Source organism: Monodon monoceros, unplaced genomic scaffold (genome assembly GCF_005190385.1).
Source record: "Monodon monoceros isolate NGI ecotype Baffin Bay Population unplaced genomic scaffold, NGI_Narwhal_1 Super_Scaffold_1, whole genome shotgun sequence".
In the NCBI taxonomy this organism is placed as follows: Eukaryota; Metazoa; Chordata; class Mammalia; order Artiodactyla; family Monodontidae; genus Monodon; species Monodon monoceros.
The window spans coordinates 19,543,034-19,563,487 of NW_021703765.1; the positions used below are offsets into that span (position 1 = coordinate 19,543,034).

General features: G+C 37.5%; 1 protein-coding gene and 1 non-coding gene across 3 annotated transcripts in view; both read right to left on the reverse strand.

Annotated features, from left to right (window-relative positions):
- POLI (DNA polymerase iota) overlaps positions 1-8,760 on the reverse strand; it is a 35,036-nt gene extending 26,276 nt beyond the window's left edge. Inside the window, exons 1-4 of one of the 2 annotated variants that reach the window (XM_029231806.1) lie at positions 8,650-8,744; positions 7,119-7,241; positions 4,978-5,142; positions 731-883 (exon numbers count right to left, since the gene is read on the reverse strand). In XM_029231806.1, the coding sequence (XP_029087639.1) occupies positions 731-883; positions 4,978-5,142; positions 7,119-7,241; positions 8,650-8,728 (520 nt within the window). In that variant the 5' untranslated portion in view covers positions 8,729-8,744. Of the gene's footprint in view, positions 1-730; positions 884-4,977; positions 5,143-7,118; positions 7,242-8,649 lie in introns of both variants that reach the window. The other variant, XM_029231814.1, reaches the window with a different exon arrangement.
- A 10,679-nt stretch (positions 8,761-19,439) lies between these two features.
- On the reverse strand, positions 19,440-19,574 carry LOC114902504. Its single transcript, XR_003795519.1, has one exon. It is a non-coding gene; the product is annotated as a small nucleolar RNA SNORA1 (small nucleolar RNA).
- Positions 19,575-20,454: the final 880 nt, after the last annotated feature.

Sequence of the window (20,454 nt, forward strand, 5' to 3'; positions counted from 1 at the left end):
TTAGTCTACCTAAAATTTTGCTTAAAAATGGTTTTAAGAAAATCAAAAACTACTAAAAAGCCAACTCCTGTAACTTAAGGATGACCTAAAGTGTCATCCTCTTTAAAAACGATAACACAGGGACTTCCCCAGTGGCGCAGTGGTTAAGAATCCGCCTGCCAATGCAGGGAACACGGGTTCAATCCCCGCTCCAGGAAGATCCCACAGACCACAGAGCAACTAAGCCCGTGCACCACAACTACTGAGCCTGCACTCTAGAGCCCGCAAGCTACAACTACTGAGCCCGCGTGCCACAACTACTGAAGCCTAGGCACCTAGAGCCCGTGCTCCGCAACAAGAGAAGCCACCACAATGAGAAGCCTGCGCACCACAACAAAGAGTAGCCCCACTCACCACAAATAGAGAAAGCCTGCGCACAGCAACGAAGATGCAATGCAGCCAAAAAATTAAAAAATAAAATAAAATAAAAACCGTAATACAGGACTGTGTCAGAGAAATGAAAAGTGCACAAAGCACTGAGCTACATGTCATCAAAATACGATTTTCTGCCTATTTAATATGGAATAGCAATACCTGATTTTAATCATCTTAGACTGCTGAAATATGGCTAATATATCCAACAGAAGCCAGAATACTTTCAGAAAGACATAATCGACTCTCTGAACTGACTGAACATTAAGAAATGTAGATACTTTTAGTTACTAAATTGAATGAATAAGAACCCACTTACGCTGATTACCGTATACATGACCCGACACAGTCAGTGCTGAGGGTTCATCACTTTGAAGCTGCTCTAGTCTCTTCTCAACCATTTCTGTTAGATCCACAAAATTTTCATCAAATCCGAGTCTCTCAACAACTGGACTAAATTCTTCCAACAACTCTAAATTAAAATAACATTGGAGCACAGATGTAACTGAAGTTGTAACTAGAATAGATTTAACTCTTTTATGCTTAAAAAAATAACAAAATATGTTGTTAAAGGTTTTACATATATTCACAGTCCCATAATATCTTTAATAAAGTCCTCAGTTAACTGGGATTTTTTTTTCTGTACCACATTCTGAGTAAAGGCAATATTTTCCAACAAAATAAGTCCAAAAATAACATTTCCTGGGCAGATGCTCATAGCAATAAATTTCTCAATCTCCTATACGTATAATTTCTCTATCTGTAGTACATTAAACATCAATGCTTATAGTTAATTATGATCTTGAAGCAGTAGGTCAAAGAATAAATTATAGTCTGCTTAGAAAAGTAAAAACAAATAATAATATATTCTAGCTATGTTTTTCATAAGAATTTTAAAAAGGCAAAACAAAATAAAATTTAAAATTTCCAGTTAATACTAATCCAAAGAGAAAAGTTACTTAATTTTCAAAATATACTACAATGCAATACTTTTTGATTAGTCACCCTCCAGCACATTCCTTAAGGGCAGAGATGGACCATGACTTACATGTATTTGAATGCCCAGCCTCTAACAGAATGCCTAGTCCATAACTCAAATGTTTACTAAATTGAGCTGAACCAGGATTTGAAATAAGTTCAGAAAGACTTATCAATTCTCATTTTTAGGATTAAAACTAATAATTTGAAATCATTACGAAGAATTTTCACTTCTCTCTGAATCACCTATGATACCAGCTGGATGGCAGAAAACAAGTTATTAGCCTCTTATATAAAAATGCATAGGTTCTTAAAGTCCTATAATATGAAAGCTCTGTTTTATTGATGCCAACACTGACAACAGCAGGAGAAAACAATTAATAAAGACAACAGTGTGATCTGGTGACCACCAAAAATCACTTTCAACCTACCTAGAGAAAACCATATATCTACTCTGAGGAAAAACTGACAATGTGTCTGACCATATAAAAGGATTCTTTTGAATTTCCCTCATCAATTTCTGCTTTTCTTCCCCAAAAGTATATACCTGATGTCCAGCAGTAACAGGTAGAAAATAAAAGTTTATCAAAACAATACTATATAAAAAACAAAGAACAAGTGAAGTGCTAAGGAGAAAAGCAAATTAAGTACCGAATCATGCACAAAGCTGGTGGATTGCTGAATATTGATTGATTATATTGGTTCTATTACTAGGTCATAGGAATAAATCACTTATCCATTCCTGAAGTTAACCTCTTCTTTGCTGTCAACTTGTCAACTCCATAAACAAGAGGCATTTATTAAACATATGATTACACAAGGCCAAAGAGAGGAGTTATAAATAGAGAAAAAACTGTCCAGACAAAAATGTAATACTGTAGAATAAAAATATGAAATAAACAATAAGGTTATACATTATAAATAATACTGAAATAAATTCAGTATAGGACTGTTAGGCTATGTTCCTATTTCAACTCAGAAAATACCATGGAAAAAATTAACAAAATAACATTTTATCGATGCATAAATCATACTTAGAATATTTATTGTTATTATATTAGTGCATTTTTAATTCTTTCAAGATACTACTTTATAAGTTAAGAATCAGCAAAAAAACTGAGATTTACTCATTGAATTTCCAGTAGATGTTTTCACTGTGAAGAGTTGCAGTGGCACAGAAATCATAAGAGAAAGTCTGATAAGTCTGACAACATAATGTCAGACAAAACACAAACTGGAAAAGTAAAAAAGATGAAACACAAATTGGAAATATATTTATAACACATGGCCATCAAAGGGCTAATTTCCTTAACTTCCCCAAACAATGACACAAACCAATCAGAAAAGAGAGGAGCAATCTAAATAAAAACGGGCCCAAGTGAAAAGGCCATTCACAGAAAACATATATAAATGACCAAAAATACATGAAAAAATGCTCACACTTACTTATAGAGAAATGCAAATCAAAACAATGATTTACTATTTTTTCTGCCTATAGGCAAAATCTTTATGAATATCTAATACTGTCATACATACTAGCAATATGTTGGGACAACCTCAAGTGCAACATATAGCAGTATTTCTAATGCAAATTATCTTTGATCTAGCAATTAAACTTTAGGAACTTACTTTAAGGATATCTTCATGAAAGTATGTGAAAATTTCTGTATGAAAATGTCTACTGAAGCATATATTTGTAAGAGCAAAAAGTTGGTAACAGAAATAATCCCTCACTATCAGGGAAGCCACATAATTTACAAGATTTCTTTTGAATAAAAGGAGGTGCTATTAATAATTACGTAGGGACAATGGGCATAAAGTGGGACATACTGTCTTCATATCAGTAAAGGAATGGTTAAATAAGTTTGGGACAAAATACAACAGGATACTGTGCAGGCACTAAAAAGAATGAGGAAGAGCTATATGAATGAGATGAAAGATCACCAAGAACAAAGGCAAGATGCACACTGTCTGTGTTATATCACCTCTTCTATGTACAGTAAAAATTAACTTCTGAGTATTCAGATACACACACATAATTGTGCACATTGTCTATTCACACACAGACATACACACATATGTGGCGGAAGGGGTTTGGGTCATTGTTTTACACATATGGAAAAACCTGATACTGGTTTTTGCATCTTGCCTTCTACTCACTCAACAAGGCATATCTCTATGAGTCAAACAGTACAGCACCAATTCATTCTTTTTAATAGCCATATAATATTCTATCATAGAGAAGTCTTAGTTTATTTAGCCATTCTCACCCTGGTGAGCAATTGTTTTCATTCCATATTTTTAGCAATTATGAACCATGCTACAAGAAACGTTTTTGTACATATACATTATTTTAGTTCAATTAGATAAATCCCCAGCAGTGGTATTATTGGGTTAAAGAACATAATAGGTATCTTTAATTTCAAAACATGTTTCTAGATTGCTTTCTTGAAAAGGCTGTAATACTTTGTTTCTACTTTTTCTCACATTCTTATTTTTAGTACGAATGAATTTGAGCATTCTTTTTCCACATTGTTGAATTTGCTCTTTTTGTTAATTGCCTATTCATATCCTTTGTCCATTTTTCTTAAGTTTCTTTTTCTTGTTAATTCCTAAGAGCTCTTGGATATTATATTTAATGCTTTCATCTGAAAACTGCTACAAATAACCAAAGAACAAGTAAACAAAAACAATAGCAGGGCTTCCCTGGTGGCACAGTGCTTGAGAGTCCGCCTGCCGATGCAGGGGACACGGGTTCGTGCCCCGGTCCGGGAAGATCCCACATGCCGCAGAGCGGCTGGGCCCGTGAGCCATGGCCGCTGAGCCTGCGCGTCTGGAACCTGTGCTCCGCAACGGGAGAGGCCACAACAGTGAGAGGCCCGCGTACCACAAAAAAAAAAAAAAAAAAAAAAAAAAATTTACTAAAACAATAGCAAACAAGATAAATAAAAAGCTGATCCTTATACATTTTAAAACTGTATATATTTGCCATATGCCAGTACAACACATGGTTTCATTTTTCCTGTAATTTACTAAAACACTAAGATTCAAACCCAAACCTTAGTAAGGGGGAGTTTATCTACACTGAAATATTTAATATATACATAAAATCTAAGAAAAAAATATACTCCTTATCTTTGCTAATACTTCCTAACAAATTGGTTTTTAATTATGTTAATCAAACATTACAGAAGCCTCTCTCAACTCCCATTAGTGCATTAGAGTACAGCATATTTCTTCATAGTTTATTTAAACTTGGCATTTAAACTTATAATTAAAAATACCTGGTTCTTTTTGGTTTATCTTCTCCCATTTTCTCATTTAAAAATTTTTTTACATTTTCTCATATTTATGTAAACATCAGCGTGACAGAGTTCAAATTCCTTCCAACTATACATTTTTGTCACCATTACTCATAATATATTAAGTCATTCTCATATAAATTTTTTTTTAATGGGAAAGCCCCAAAATAAAAGGAAACTGACTTATGCATTTTACATTTATCAAAAGATTCATGTAGTTAACAGGCATCCTATATAAAAATTAATACTGAAATTATATTGCCCATAATCTGTACCTGTAACGTACCTGTAACCTTATATGATATCTCTCTGTAACGAGTCAAATCTTCTCCATTAACTAATACTAGCTGTGGACACTTTTCTTTTGCATCTCTGACATTCATAAGTTTCTTAACTCCAAGTTCCCTAGCTTCATAGTTGCAGGTAACCACCAAATATTTCTGCTGAACCCCTATAAGAAATAAATATTTTATGAGAAAAATAAATATTTTATGAGGATTAAATATTAAAATTAAAATATAATTTACTTATTCCATATTATAGTTGTAATACCATCTGTTTTGATAAGAATAAAAAGCTCTCAGTTAAAAAATACAGCCTCCATTCATCAAAGCTCTATGAAGTACAATTTAACAAAAATTAGCACGAACGAGCAATTCTATGAATTCTGCAAAAAGATACAAATAAAATCCTTTGAGGATTTTTTTCAAACAATACAAAACCAAAGAATTAACTCTATATAACTTTATATATAACTCCAGGCCATGTTTTACCAAAAAATAAAGCAGATGAAAATAACTGAGTACAATTAACTACATGTTGCTGCTAGAAAACCTAACTTGTCTTCTGAGTAACTTTCCAATGAATATAAAGCAATGTTCTGTTACAAGTGCCAATCTACAGCAATTACTAGGGATCTCCCCCAATCAGTGTTCTAATTATTGAACTGTTCTTCATAGTAATCTTCAGAAAAGATTATAGTGAGGTGGCATTATGAGCCCCCTCCTTATCAAAATGATTAAGTTATGATCATCTACAGACTGTTTAAAAATTCTAGTTTTCCGGTAGCTTAAAATTGCTAAAATTATTTGCTTTTCTCTTTACACAAGTTGACTACTTGTTTAACACTATTAAAGTAATGTTCATCTAAAATATGTAAAACACAAATATGTAGATGGGGAAAAAAAGGTTATGTCCATTCCCCTAATGTAAGACATTTTGTTTCTAAAGTGTTGATACTATAAACAAGGCAAAGAAACATTATTTCGTATATTTTTGATATACCAGATTATGCCCAAAAATAGAAGCACTGGGTCAAAAGTAATAATTTATGATTCACCAGTGATCTATGTAAAAAATCAGATTAGTAAATTCCTTAACTAAAAAAGTAGTCTTTTAATGCAGGATTAATGGACTCACCATTATGTCACCAGCCCAAGTTAAGTACTCATATGAGTACAAATGGAAGACTATGCTGCTTTCTCCTAGAAACTTTCAGCATTATATCCCTCACTTCCTGGTAATCATTCATTCCGGCATCTTAATTACACAATACCTTTTTACTAATCATTACTTACAGAACATCTTGTTACCATGCTACTAGTTAGAAATGCCTTCAGAAGAAAATTGAGGTCCCCTAATCCTAACTCCTTGACACCCTTAATTTTAAAGATCCTAGACTGACCTTGGCATACCAAAAACTAGACATCAGTCATCCCTCTGTTCCTTAGTAAATCAACTAGGCTGAGTTGAACTGGGGACTTATCAAAACCAAAATAGACACCAGAGGGAAGCGGCATGTGAACCAAAATTGCTCTTTATGCTTTTACTAAAAGATAAATCCTTACTACATGCATAAAATAAATTTTTAGAAATTTAAATTACTTTCCCAATTTAAGATATAATAAAAAAAAGAAAGTTTTTTTTAAAAAGCCAACGTAATAGTACTTAGATCCCCAATGTAAAATTTCTCTTTGCCTTTTAAAGATACTTATGATTTTATGGAAAATTTGTACTGTATGCCTTAACATTTTGGGTTCTGTTCAAAATCCAACTATTTTGTCGAATGTTACACAACTCAAGAGTTAATTTCAAAAGTGAGAGAATAGATGACAACTTCCATTAAAATTAATAAAAGAGATTGTTCTTGAGATAAGACGGTTGTAAAATTTCAAACATTGAGAAAAAGACTAAAAGTTTATCATGGTCTCTCTGTTCATCCGTTTGGTTAACTATACTACTTGTATCACATTCACCATTTATTAAACGATTATAAAGTTTACACCTGTAGTGAAGCAAAGATTACTGTCTATAAAGCATCACAGAACTGCTTCCAACATTAATATGGTTAATAAATCATAATATAAGAAACATAATAAATAACGAATCCTATTATACAAAGAAAATAGTATAAAACTCCAGAATTACCTAAAGGTTTGCCCTTTAGTTCTGGATGTGAGATCATTTCTACTTGTGCGTAAAAGCAATCCAGATCCACGTGTACTATGACTCTAGATGAAGAACTTCCTGCTGGCACCACTTGATCATGGACTGTGGCACAATATGCAAAGAAACATAAAAATACGTTCAGGCAGCTTATCGCCTCTGAGCAACTGCCAGCCCCTTAAAACACGGCAACTGAGAAAGAAGAACGCAGAGTGATTTTTAAAGTTTTTTTCCTGGATTTATCACATGTGTCAAAGCATCTAAAAATTACAAAGACATGAGAGAAACTCCACCCACAGTAGAGTCTTCAGTCCTGTTTACTTACTATTTCTTTGCATACTATGTTTTTCTCAGGATAGTAATACATTTAAGGAAAAAAATTTATCAATAATGGAAGATTGCAAGAGGTAATCCTAGGACTTGGAAGTTTATGGGAAAATTTAGAGAAAGTTGCAAGGGGCAGAAGAGTTTAAACACTGATCTTTCAACCAACTTAAAAAGTATTCTAAGTGGCATGTCCTTAAATTAAAAAAATAATCTGAAATACAAAGACAGAACCTATGGGTCCCGATGGACTACATCTAGCTCCCATATGAGATCAAGATTAGCTGGTTCAATGCTGAATACCCAATACCTAAAACAGAGCCTGGCATATAATAGACTACCAATGAATACTTGCTAAATTGCAAGACAGAGTAAATATTTCCTGGATTTTAAAAGTGGTTCATGTCTTGAGGGAAGGGGCAGAGGGATAAGACAGAGGAGATTCCAGCTCTTAACACCAGTTAAAAACAAGGCAGGCTAAATGCAATGTGGTTTTCTGGTTTGGAGCCCGGAACAGAAAAAAATTAAGTGGAAAAAAACTGGTAAAATCTGAATAAAGCTTGTCCTTTCATTAATAGTATGCCAATGTTATTTTCTTAGTTTTGACAAATGTATCACGGTGATGTAAGATATTAAAGTTAGGAAAAGCTATCTGTGCATCTCTCTGTAAATCTAAAATTATTACAAAATTTAAGCTTTTTAAAAAGGGGGCGGGGGTCTAGGAAGCAGGGAAGGAGAGCCTTGGCCCCAGGCTCGGGGATTGGCGCGCTGCAAAGTAGGGTCCAGAGGCTGGAAATGGGTCACCGGAGAGGCGGCCACTGCAGACGTGCCTCGTCCCCGGTTCCGAGCTGCGCCGTCCCTTCCCGTCTGCGCTGAGCCGGGGCCCCAACCTTTGCCAAACGGTCGACAAGTTCCCCCGCTACTGCAACCTTTAGGCGGCCGGGGACTCTTCCGCTTTCACTGGGCTGTTTACAAATGCAACCTCGATTAACCAACTGACGCGCCCACCCTACTCCTACTGGTCAAAAAAATCCCTCTCGGGATCTTGGCCTCAAAACACCGGGCAGCGAAGGGCAGCTCTCTCAGCGGAGCCCGGAAGACGAAAGGACCCGAGCCGGGCGGGACGGTCGCAGCCCAACAGCCGCCGCCACTGCCCCGGGAGTCCTCCCGCCCCGCGCTGCTCATTTACACCAAGGGAGGCCGCCGGGCTCCTCAGGCTCCAGCGCACCCGGCGAGCTGCCGGCTGTGCACGCCTCGACCCGCTCCATGCCCAGAGCCGCGTCCTCTTCCTCGTCTTAGTCGCCTTCTTCTTCAGGCTCCACCCCCTGCTTCTGCGTCCCGCCCCAGCGGCCAACCGCAGGGCAGCTTCCGACCGCTTCCGCCCGGTCTCCAGGGAAGCCGCTCCGGGCTGGCGCCTGCGCAGTCTGCGCCGACCCGCGGGCTGCTCCGAAGGACTCGCCGGCTGGGAATCCTCCAGACCAGCGTGCGGGGGTTCCCTCCCGCCCAGCAGTGAATGAGAGATTGCCTTACCAAACAGCTCATTTTTTTCTTAAGGTCTTCGGAGTGAGTCCCACACCACAGATTTTAACTGTTTATCTTTACTTAGAAGCCAGCCTGTTCTCCTGATAACTGTTAGCAGAATTGCTAACCCTTAGACGCTGAATGATTTATGCTGATGGAGTTGGGGGAAAGGATGGAAATTATGGTGACAGCAAGGCGACCATGTAAACTAATATGATTAGCAAGTATGTTAAAGTTTGCATTTTGTTTGTTTGGTGTTTGATTCAAAGATACTGTGACAGATTGGACCTCTGAATTTTTAATCATTTAAACTGAATAGGATTTTGATACATGAGCTTTCGAGTCGGGTAAAATTCTCAATCCAGACCCTCCAACTTGCTAACTGTGACTTTGGGCAGGTTAAATAACTGCTCTGAACCTGTTTCTCCACTGTTTTTTTTTAAAAAAAAAAAAAGGTCTTGAGTGTATTGGGATTAAATGAACGAATGAAAACTAACATACGCTTTAATATTCCAATGAATATAAAACACCTGGGACATGGAAGGTTAGAAGGTGCTCAATAAATGTTCATTCTCTTTGCTTTCTGTTAAGATGCCTTTTGTGCCTGTGTGTGTTTCTTCCAACAGAAAAATTGGAAATTTCTGTGCGCGTGTGTGTGAATGAATATATATATATATTCACACAATTATTTTGATTTTTTTTACAGGATTCTTTCATAAATAGGTTGTGAAAACTTTGAGAAACCCATTAAAGGACATGCTGATGCATCCATAAAGAAGGAATAACAGGCAGAGCTGGGGCTTGGTGGTTTGGAGACCAGGTCTTCCTCTCTGGGTATTTTACTCTTAGACATCTGGACCAGTTCCTTCAAACTCTCCAGTATGGGATCTAAGACACCAATTTAAAGCTATCCTGCTTTCTTTGCGATTGCTATTTGCTAAGTCTAGATAAAGTACTTTTGAATTAAGTGCCTCTTTGGCTATCATCAAGGGTCCAATTACTTGTAGACAACTAAGGTATTTTGTTTCAATTCCTCCATGTTGAGAATGATACAAACCAGGGAAATTCCATGGCAGATTAAAACAGTTCCTTTATAAGAGCCCTAGGGTCACTAACAACAGCTTGACTAAAAGTGAACCAGCATTGAAAAACAACACACATAAGCCCTCTTTAATTGAATTTATTTCCCTGTCAATTGTCAAACTGAAGAGTGACTTTAAATTTAGTAGAAGAATAGACAAATGGAACCTTGCAACCATAGGGGAGCGAGCCAGGCTGGCTTTGTAGCTCTGCACTTAGAAGGGCCCCTCACTTGATTTAATGTTCTTCTGTTGCTGTCTTGAAATTCTTAATAATTTTTGAACAAGGGAGCCCTCATTTCCATGTTGCACTGGACTTCACAAATTATTAGCCAGTGCTGGGAACAGAGGAGGGAAGTGGCATAGAAAAGAACACTTACAAAACACCTGTATGTCAGGCACAGCCCTAAGAGCTTAAAACAGATTATGTCATTCAATATGCCTTAGAGGGTAGGTATCATCATTCTTATTTTACCAAAGATGAAACAGGCCAGCAGAGACTAAGACGCTTACTCAAGATTATGAATCTAGTAATGGTAAATCTACTTTCCAGAGTTTTCCATAGAGAAGAATTCATTAAGAATGTTTCTTCCACAAGAAAAGGGAACCCTCCTACACTGTTGGTGGGAATGTAAATTGATACAGCCACTATGGAGAACAATATGGAGGTTCCTTAAAAAACTAAAAATAGAACTACCATACGACCCAGCAATCCAACTACTGGGCATATACCCTGAGAAAACCGTAACTCAAAAAGAGTCATGCACCACAATGTTCATTGCAGCACTATTTACAATAGCCAGGACATGGAAACAACCTAAGTGTCCATCAACAGATGAATGGATAAAGAAGATGTGGCACATATATATAATGGAATATTACTCAGCCATAAAAAGAAACAAAATTAAATTATTTGTAGTGAGGTGGATGCACCTAGAATCTATCATACAGAGTGAAGTAAGTCAGAAAGAAAAACAAATACCGTATGCTAACACATATATATATGGAATCTAAAAAAAAAAAAAGGTTCTGAAGACCCTAGGGGCGAGACAGGAATAAAGACAGAGACATAGAGAATGGACTTAAGGACACGGGGAGGGGGAAGGGTAAGCTGGGAGGAAGTGAGAGAGTGGCATTGACATATATACACTACCAAATGTGAAATAGATAGCTAGTAGGAAGCAGCCACATAGCACAGGGAGATCAGCTTGGTGCTTTGTGACCACCTAGAGGGGTGGGATAGGGAGGGCGGGAGGGAGACGCAAGAGGGAGGGGATGTGGGGATATAAGTACACATATAGCTGATTCACTTTGTTATACAGCAATTAAAAGCAATTATACTCCAATAAAGATGTTTAAAAAAAAAAAAGAATGTTTCTTCCACAGAGGAAACCACTCCCTCTGCCCATTTTCCCTGGTGCTTCCTTGCCCCGTTTGTATTCTCTCTCTTCCAACCCTACCCAACTTGCCATCTTCAGGTAGACGTTGTAGTTTGCATTTTCTAGAATTTCATATAAAGGGAATCCTACAGTTACTCTTGTATGGCTGTTTCCACTAAGTGCGTAAATATATTTTTAGTGTTATTCATGTATGTGCAAAAGCGTGGCATCAAGTAAGAATAAGCAAGGCCCTGTTATGTATTAGAGCTGCGTTGTTTATAAGCAAAGGGGCTTTTTATGTACTGACAATCACTGAGAAAGAGTTGTTTAAAGTGAGAAGTGAAGTTGCAACTAAGTAAATTCAAATTCAGTTTCATATCAATTCATTATCAGTAAAAGAATTTTGAATCATCTGCCTCATTAAAAAAAAATCACGACAACTTGGATATATTCGGAGGCATAAAAATAAAATTTATTTGAGCTAATATGTGTTGCTTTGTAGTGGGATGAATTAGGGAAAGTGTTTTTTTTTTAATCTGTAAATCCCATCCCTCAGTTTTAATTAATTGGCTCTAAATCTAGGATAATTTCAGGAAGTAAATATTTTGAGCCTGGATCATAACTGTGTACTTAAGTGCCAAATGAGAAGAACAATTGCAAGGCAGAATAAACATTTAATTAAAGGAAATTAGGTTGAAACAATATTCATGGGCGAGCATGGGTTTGCAGTGTAGGTAATGGATAAAGAAACTGGGGGCATTCATGAGCTTCGGAAGTCAAGACATTATGAACTTACATACCTGAAAAGTGACAAACAGGACTTCCCTGGTGGTGCAGTGGTTAAGAATCCACCTGCCAATGCAGGGGACATGGGTTCGAGCCCTGGTCTGGGAAGATCCCACATGCCACGGAGCAACTAAGCCCGTGTGCCACAACTACTGAGCCTGCGTTCTAGAGCCCACAAGCCACAACTACTGAGCCTGTGTGCCACAACTACCAAAGCCCGCGTGCCTAGAGCCTGTGCTCCCCAGCAAGAGAAGCCACCGTGATGAGAAGCCCGCGCACCGCAACTCAGAGTAGTCCCTGCTCACCACAACTAGAGAAAGCCCGCCCTCAGCAACGAAGACCCAACACAGCCAAAAAAAAAAAAAAAAGTGACAAGCATGACCGGCCATGTCAGGGAAGGCTGGGAAAGTTACCAGCGTCTGCTTATCTCCTCCTAGACAAATTGGCCACATATTATTCAGCAGGAGATCTCTAGATGGTGTTCTTCAAGGGCTTTGAGATGAAGAGTGTGAGGGCGTTTATGAGTATCTGTATTTTATGTTGGTGGTGGCTAGGTAAATAGAGGTTGGCCGTGGGGTCAAAGGAACAATTTGTATTGGTGAGAACAGAGAGCCTGTTGTAGTCTTTCTGTAGTCTTTGATCTAGTACAGTGGTTCTCAATTGCGGACAACGATTTTGTCCCCTAGAAGGTATTTGGCAATATTTTGGAGACACTCTTGGTGTTCACATCTGGGGAGTTGCAGCTCTGATTACTGGCATCTATTGGGTAGAGGCCAGGGATATTGTTGAACATGCTACAATACACAGGACAGCCCTTTACAATAAAGAATTATCAGTCTAAAGTGTCAGTTGGGCCAAGCTTGGGGAACTCTGGCCTGGTAGTGTTTGTATCATCCTGCTGCCAACTCCCTCCTCAGCTTATGGTCCCCAGCTATAAACTAATAATGTAGAATTGGTCTTTGGTTATGTGCTTTTAATTATGAATAGGACAGTTTTAGAGAAGGGAAGATATAAGAGAGGGAGACAAGTATTATTTAGTTGCTTTTCACCATGGGGATTTACATTCTGAGGTTAAAATGCAAATGAATTCATTGGCTGGAAAAGAGATTTCAGAAAAATATTCACACTTTTATGAAGCTTGTGAGTTGCCCCCAGGGTGAAAGGCTAATGAGTCAGAAATAATTTACACGGCTTAGAAGCTGAAACCAGAAAGCACAGAAAGGCTTCAGGTGGTTGAAAGCAAAGTAGAATTATTTTACGCAGTTGTACAATGTGCATGTCGTGCAGTATTTACTAAATAACGCTCATCCAAGGATCTCACACCCTTTGCATAAAATTTTCAATTGTCATGAAAAAACCCTCTTCTTTCTCTCTCTTTTTTTTTTTGCACATTGCACACCAAAGCTGCAGTTTCAAGCTTTCTCAGTGTAACCTAAAAATATTTGCTGCATACCATGTGACTGTGGCTAAGAGAAGGTGTAAGAGGCTGGAGTTTTTCTAACAGTCAGCTTCTCTTTGCTTTGACCTTTCTTTGTGGTTCTGTAGAATTCGATGAAAGGCCTGCATAGTCATTTTAGTAATGACCTTTAAAAAGTTGCTTGTCAGGGTGTGCTCAATAGATATTGCCTTGTCATTTTGGATAGAGAGAGAGGTAGGGACCAACGTGATCACGATAAAAGTCATTTGGTCCCAGTTTGTAAATAAGGTCTGCAAACTTCCGTCTTTGAGAAAAAGAGAACTACTTGATGCCATATAGAAAGTGCAAGCAGATTGACATTGATCAGATACACTGTTACATTTATAGACACCTAACTTTAATGAAACATTTTTTTAATTGCAAAAGTGATTTGTGATTATTATGGAGAATTTGGAAAATATAGAAAGGAGGTAAAAAGAAAATGGTAGTCATCCATAATAATCCATAATCTGGTGCTCAGAGATAACCAAGCATTAATAGTCTTTTCATAAAGCACAACTTAAAAAGAAAGCTTTAGTTCTATTTCACAAATAAACTTCTGTTTCTCTTTCTTTACTAAACCACAAAAACCATTGCCTAAATAAATGACATAGGAAAATCTTTGTACACTTATTTGTTTTTGATGTTACTTGAAGGAAATGAATAAATATGTTTTCAACATCATTTTGGAAATATTAATAATTTCAACTTAATTAATAATATTCTCCATTTTCCTGGTTTGAGTATAATCCATAATCTTTATAAAGGAAAATTATATTTATAGGACTTATTTCTTAAAGCTGATTCAAAGACTTCATTAAAGTACCTATTAATCCTAAAAGTACTGCTTGTGTCTCTGGTTTAAAAAAATTATTTTCCCCTTTCCCCTCCAAGAGTGTCTGCATCAGGGATGTGACTTGGTGAGAAGAGGGAAGAAGAAAAACTGAGTTTCTAAACAACCACCTCTCCTGGGTTATTGAAATGGCTGCAGAGCAGACACAGGATGATGTTGAACCTTCGGTCTCATTTGTGAAATCTTGTGCAATTTTTTTTTTTCCGTGCTACACTACATACAAATCACCAAATTACAAATTAACCCTTTGTGATCCTTGGTGTAATGAGCAGTTTCTTTGGGGCTTTTTCTTTCTTTCCGGGAAGTGGGAGGGAAAGGAGCAAGGTATTACTTTGCTCTCCATTTGTATTTTGGTCCCAAAATGTAAATACAATTTTCTATGTTACTTTTTTGTGGTAACTACCAAGATGAATATTTTAATTAGATAAGTGATATGGAAAGGAAGGAAAATTCCACGTCTAAATAAAAAAAAATTTTTTTTTCTCATCCATTTTTTAAGATATTCTAGTAAGACAGAAAGGTATAAGGTATAATGTAAAAATCCCTCATAATCTCCACTGCACCGTGACATGACCACTGTCAACAGAGTTAACCGCTGTTAACATATATTGATACACTTCATCAGACTTTTTCTTATAATATTTAATATAGAGTAGACATAGTGATAATCACTTCTAATTCACATCAGTGGGATCGTATTATGCAGACTCTTCTCTACCATGCTTTTTCACTTAGTATCTCTCGAACATCATTTCTTTTCCATGCACAAAAATCTACTGTGTTCTTTTTTAACGGATGTTCTGTTTTACCAATTCCACATTCATGGACACTTCTTTCTGATTTTTTGCTGCAGTGAACATCCTTGTACGTATATCTCTGTGCTCTTCCTCAGGAATTTGATCCCACCCTTCCCTAGGACAAATCTAACCTCCTAAAATTCTGTAAGAATGTTATCTTTATCTTTTTTAAATTAATATAAACCGCTTGAGAGAGCACCATGATACAGGGGACCTGTCATTTCTGCCTCCAAACATTCTCTGGAACCCCTTCAATTCTCTGCATCCAGGCTGACACAGCGCAGGCCACACACAGACATCTCCAGCTCAGCCTACAGCGCTGGCCTCAGAGCGTCTGCCCTTTACCATTTGTGGGCCCTAGAATGATCTTTAAATAATGTAATATATAATTTAAGTTTCCTGCTGAGAATCTTTGAAAGGCTTCCCACAACCTTTAGAGCAAAATTCAAACCCCTTTCTCACATGGTCCTCAAGACAGCACTGGGGCAGGCTTCATAGAAGTTTATCATTCTTCCTCCCTGTCCCTGCTTCTTCTCATAGCAGTTTATGTTTTTCTCTTGTACTTGGGCCACCCCAGCCCCTTTTCTGTTCTGGGGACATATGTTAGTCTGAAGTCAGCAAGCTGGAGACCCAGGAGAACTGATGATATGGCTCCAGTCTAAGCCCCAAGGCCCAAGAACTGGGAGAGCCAATGGTGTAAATTCCAGTTCAAGTCCTCTTCTGAAAACAAGAGAAGACCGATATCCCAGCTCTAACACAGTCAGGCAGAGAGAGCAAATTCTCCCTCATTCAGCCTTTTGCTTCTGTTCAGGCCTTCAACAGATTGGATAAGGCTCATCCACATCTGCTTTGCTCAGTCTACCCATTGGAACGTAAATCTCATGCAGACACATCCTCAAAGGCACACTCAGAATACCCAGGCACCCTGTGGCCCAGTCAAGTTGACCCGTGAAATGAAACGTCATAGGACAATTTCCTGCCTCCAGACCATTCTATCATTTGAAAGGTTTGTAGAATGGGCTTGTTCTCTTTCTCCAGTTCTCAATTCAAATGTCAACACCTCTGACTTTTCCAAACCGCACTCTCTCAGGGGACCTACCTCAGAATTACCACATTGTCTCGCGACATACTGAGTATCATTTGTAACACTTATCCCGATGTGTAATTTTTTCATTTGCTGTTTACTTGTTTTTAATCTCTCTCTCCTACTAGGATATATTAGGTTAGGGGCCTAGCATGCCTTGTACTTTATTGGTATCTATCCAAAACGTGTGCAATAAATGAATAGTGTTATTTCAACATCAATTGGATAATTTAGTAATGTTAGATTTTAGAAGTCCTGTGTAGACAAATCTTCCTTGTAGAAGAATTCCAAATAATATATGGAGATAAGCCCCCCTCCAGGAGGTGGAGCTTATTCTTGTCCCTCTTGCAGGTGGGCTAGACAGTGACTTGCTTCCAAAGAATAGAAGATGGAAAGGGAGGGATAGTAAACTTACAGTGGAGACACCTGGCAGTCACTACTTAACCAAACTATCATGTGGATATCGTACATCCCTGATAGGATGCGCTCAGAAAGGCACAGCATCACTTCTGTGGAATTCTTGCCAAAAAATGTGTAACCTCAATGTAATCATAAGGAAACCTCAGACAAACCCGAACTGAGGGGTGTTTTACAGAACAGTTAACCAGTTTCTATCAGAAGCGTCAAGATCACTAAAGACAAGATAAAAGGAAGTGTCCCCGGTTGGCAAAGACTAAGAAAATGTGACAGCTAAATGCAATGTGGTCCCCTGGATTGGATTCCAGAACAGAAAGAGGATATTAATGGGAAAACTGGGGAAATCTAAATAAAATCACAAGTTTAAGACAAGTGTCTATGCTGGTTTCTTAGTTTTAACCAAAGTACCATGGTAGTGTTAGATGTTAACAACAGCAGAAATTGGCGAGGGTTATGTAAGAACTCTCTTGATTATCTTTGCAATGTTTCTGTAAACAAAATGTATTCTAAAATTAAAAGTTTACTTAAAAAAATAGGTAATCACAAATCAGACTCTAAACAAACCACAATATTTTTTCAAATCTTAGACTAAAAGAACAAAAAACTGAAAACAGAAAGTCCTCCAGACTCATCACACACACACAAACACACACACACACAACTCTGTGAGGTGATAGATGTGTTAATTAACTTTATTGTGGTAATCATTTTATGTGTGTGTTTATTAAATTATCACGTTTTACAACCTAAATATATACAGCTTTTATTTGCAATTATACCTCACTAAGGTTGAGGGAAAAAGTCTTATATTTTGCTACTGATATCCAAAACTACAATGAAAAATCTATCTTTTTATTAGTTAATATTTATATAGATCGATGACTACTAATCTTTGAATTCTGTTTACAAAACTTTTAAACCTCTGAGGTCTCAACCATTATTTTCCATTTCTGTTACCATACTTTAAATTCCCTAAAAGATGCTCTCATGCCCATTTAATGTTTATAATTGAAGGATATTTTTGCATATACTAGCACCAAACAGATAATTACTGCTGTTAAAATGATCACTGCTTAGAAAGTTTCTGCATGAGGTGATTCTTACTTATCTATACATTTTACCTCATTTTTCTTTTAAATAAAGTGAGAAAGATTATTTTTTAATAAATTTATTTATTTTATTTTAATTTATTTTTGGCTGCGTTGGTCTTTGTCGCTGCGCGCGGTCTTTCTCTAGCTGCAGCCAACGGGGGCTACTCTTCGTTGCGGTGCACAGGCTTTTCATTGTGGGGGCTTCTCTTGTTGCAGAGAACGGGCTCTAGGCGCGCGCACGGGCTTGGTAGTTGTGGCTTGCGGGCTTAGTTGCTCCGCGGCATGTGGGATCTTCCCAGAGGGCTCGAACCCATGTCCCCTGCATTGGCAGGCGGATTCTTATCCACTGCACCAGCAGGGAAGCCCCAGAAAGATCATTGAGAAATCAAGCACCTAAAGTCAAAATTGCTGAATCTCCAATCCATCTGAGGAGTTAGAAATAGAGAACCATTAACGGATTCTTTCACCAGTGCCTGAAATGGCCCCGACTCTAAAATAGTATCCAAAAGCAAGAACAGTTTGTTACTTTTGTTGTCACTCAGGTAGTTATATTCATTCCAGTAAATGGCACCTGGTACATTCACTTGTGTAATGACAAACTGATAAATACTCCTCTGTAGAAAATATCCTGGTTTGGGATTTACACAGGATCTTTTAGCTAAGAAATCGATACCTACTTCAGACATTCTTTTTTTTTTTTTTTTTTTGCAGTACGCGGGCCTCTCACTGCTGTGACCTCTCCCGTTGCAGAGCACAGGCTCCGGACGCGCAGGCTCAGCGGCCATGGCTCACAAGCCTAGCCGGCGGACCCTCAACCACTGCGCCACCAGGGAAGCCCTCAGACATTCTTAAAAATGACTTGATTTACTTTTCTTTATCTTCCTGGAGTCAGAGGAAAGTCATGAAAGATAAGAAAAATGAGAAATCGTCACAGCTTGGAGGAGACTAAGAAAATGGAACAAATAAATGAAAGGTAGGAGCCTGGATCAGATTCTGGGACAGAAAAGGGACATTGGAGAAAATGTGGCAAAATTTGAATAAGCTTTGTAGTTTGGTTAAGAGTTTTTGTACACATGTTTATCTCCCGATTTTTTTTTCTGCACAAAGTGTAAAGGGTTCTTTTTTTTAAATTATGTGTAACATAGACAAAATTAAGTCAGTAAGTTTTTAAGGAATTTCACATGTTCTGATTTTTTCCACTGCCAATCACCTTAGTTCCTCCAAACTCATAATCTTCGAGATAAAATAGCCCTTTCAAAAAAGAAGTTGTCATGTGAGTCAGCCCACAATTCTTTTAGTTGGGCTTCTTTGATCTCCAGTGGAATATGGACACACTTCAAAATTCCCCACCTGTAATCTTTGGGATCCAATTTCCTCGAGCGATTTACTTTAGGACCCTGGAAGTTAAATATAGCGAGAGTACGTTGCTATTTATTCCTTCATCTTTTCTAGTACTGAAAAGCCTTGTTATATCCAATTTTTACTCATGAGCCTAGCCAAAAAAAAAAAAAAAAAAAAATGTTGCAGGTCTCATTGTCACCACTGCAATAAAATTACAGTGATGGAAGCAAAACCTGTGTTCTCAATGTAGCCACATTAACAATTTATGGACACCATGAACAACAGTGTCCATTTTCAGTAGTATGAGGCTTTTATCCCCTGCTTTTGATAATTAGACTACGGTGATGAAAGTTGTTAACACAGAGAAACTGGTTGAAGGATAGACAATAACTTTCTGAACTATTTTTGTAACTTCTGTGTCTAAAATTATTTCAAAATAAGACATTTTTAAGCATTGCATTGGAAAACTCCTCAGGAAGTTGTTACTTCAAAGAGAGACACAGTATTTCTCAATAGTTCCAATAGAGCCAGTTTTCCCTCCAGCTTTGACACAGAGAGCATTCTTTCTTCAGTTAGCAGCAGATAAAGTGCAGTTGTTGGCCCGCACTTTAGGAATATTTTGTACAGAAATGTATATGTCAAGATCCTAGAGTTATACTTTGGACGGTGAAGTGTTCACACTTTGAGAGGCATGAACCAATGGAAGCAAAAACCAATGGAGAGAAAGATTCACATTTCTCATCTTACATTTACACCAGGATATTTATGCTCATTGAGCGCAATATTGGGCTGAATTGCCTAGACAATTATAAATTGGGGGATTTTTCCCCTCTTTCCATGTTTTCTCTTTCATGTCAAGTACATGTAATTGAATATGAATAAGTATAATGTAGATATCATGTGACTTCATTGTAATCCAATGGAGGAAGTACATACGCAGGAACTTTGCTAAACAGGTCATGATGGAATTCATTCTCTGAGATTACTATAAAAGTGATAATCAGTAAAAAGAAGTCCTTTCAGCAGTTCAGCAATGATGCCCTGTTTTATTATTACCATTCATTAATCACCTACCACATGCTTGACCATTCGTCTACCTCTAGTCTAATACATAACTCAGCAAGGAAATGTCCCTATTTTACAGATGAGGAAATGGAGGCTCAGAAAAACTACTTAACTGGCCCAATCTA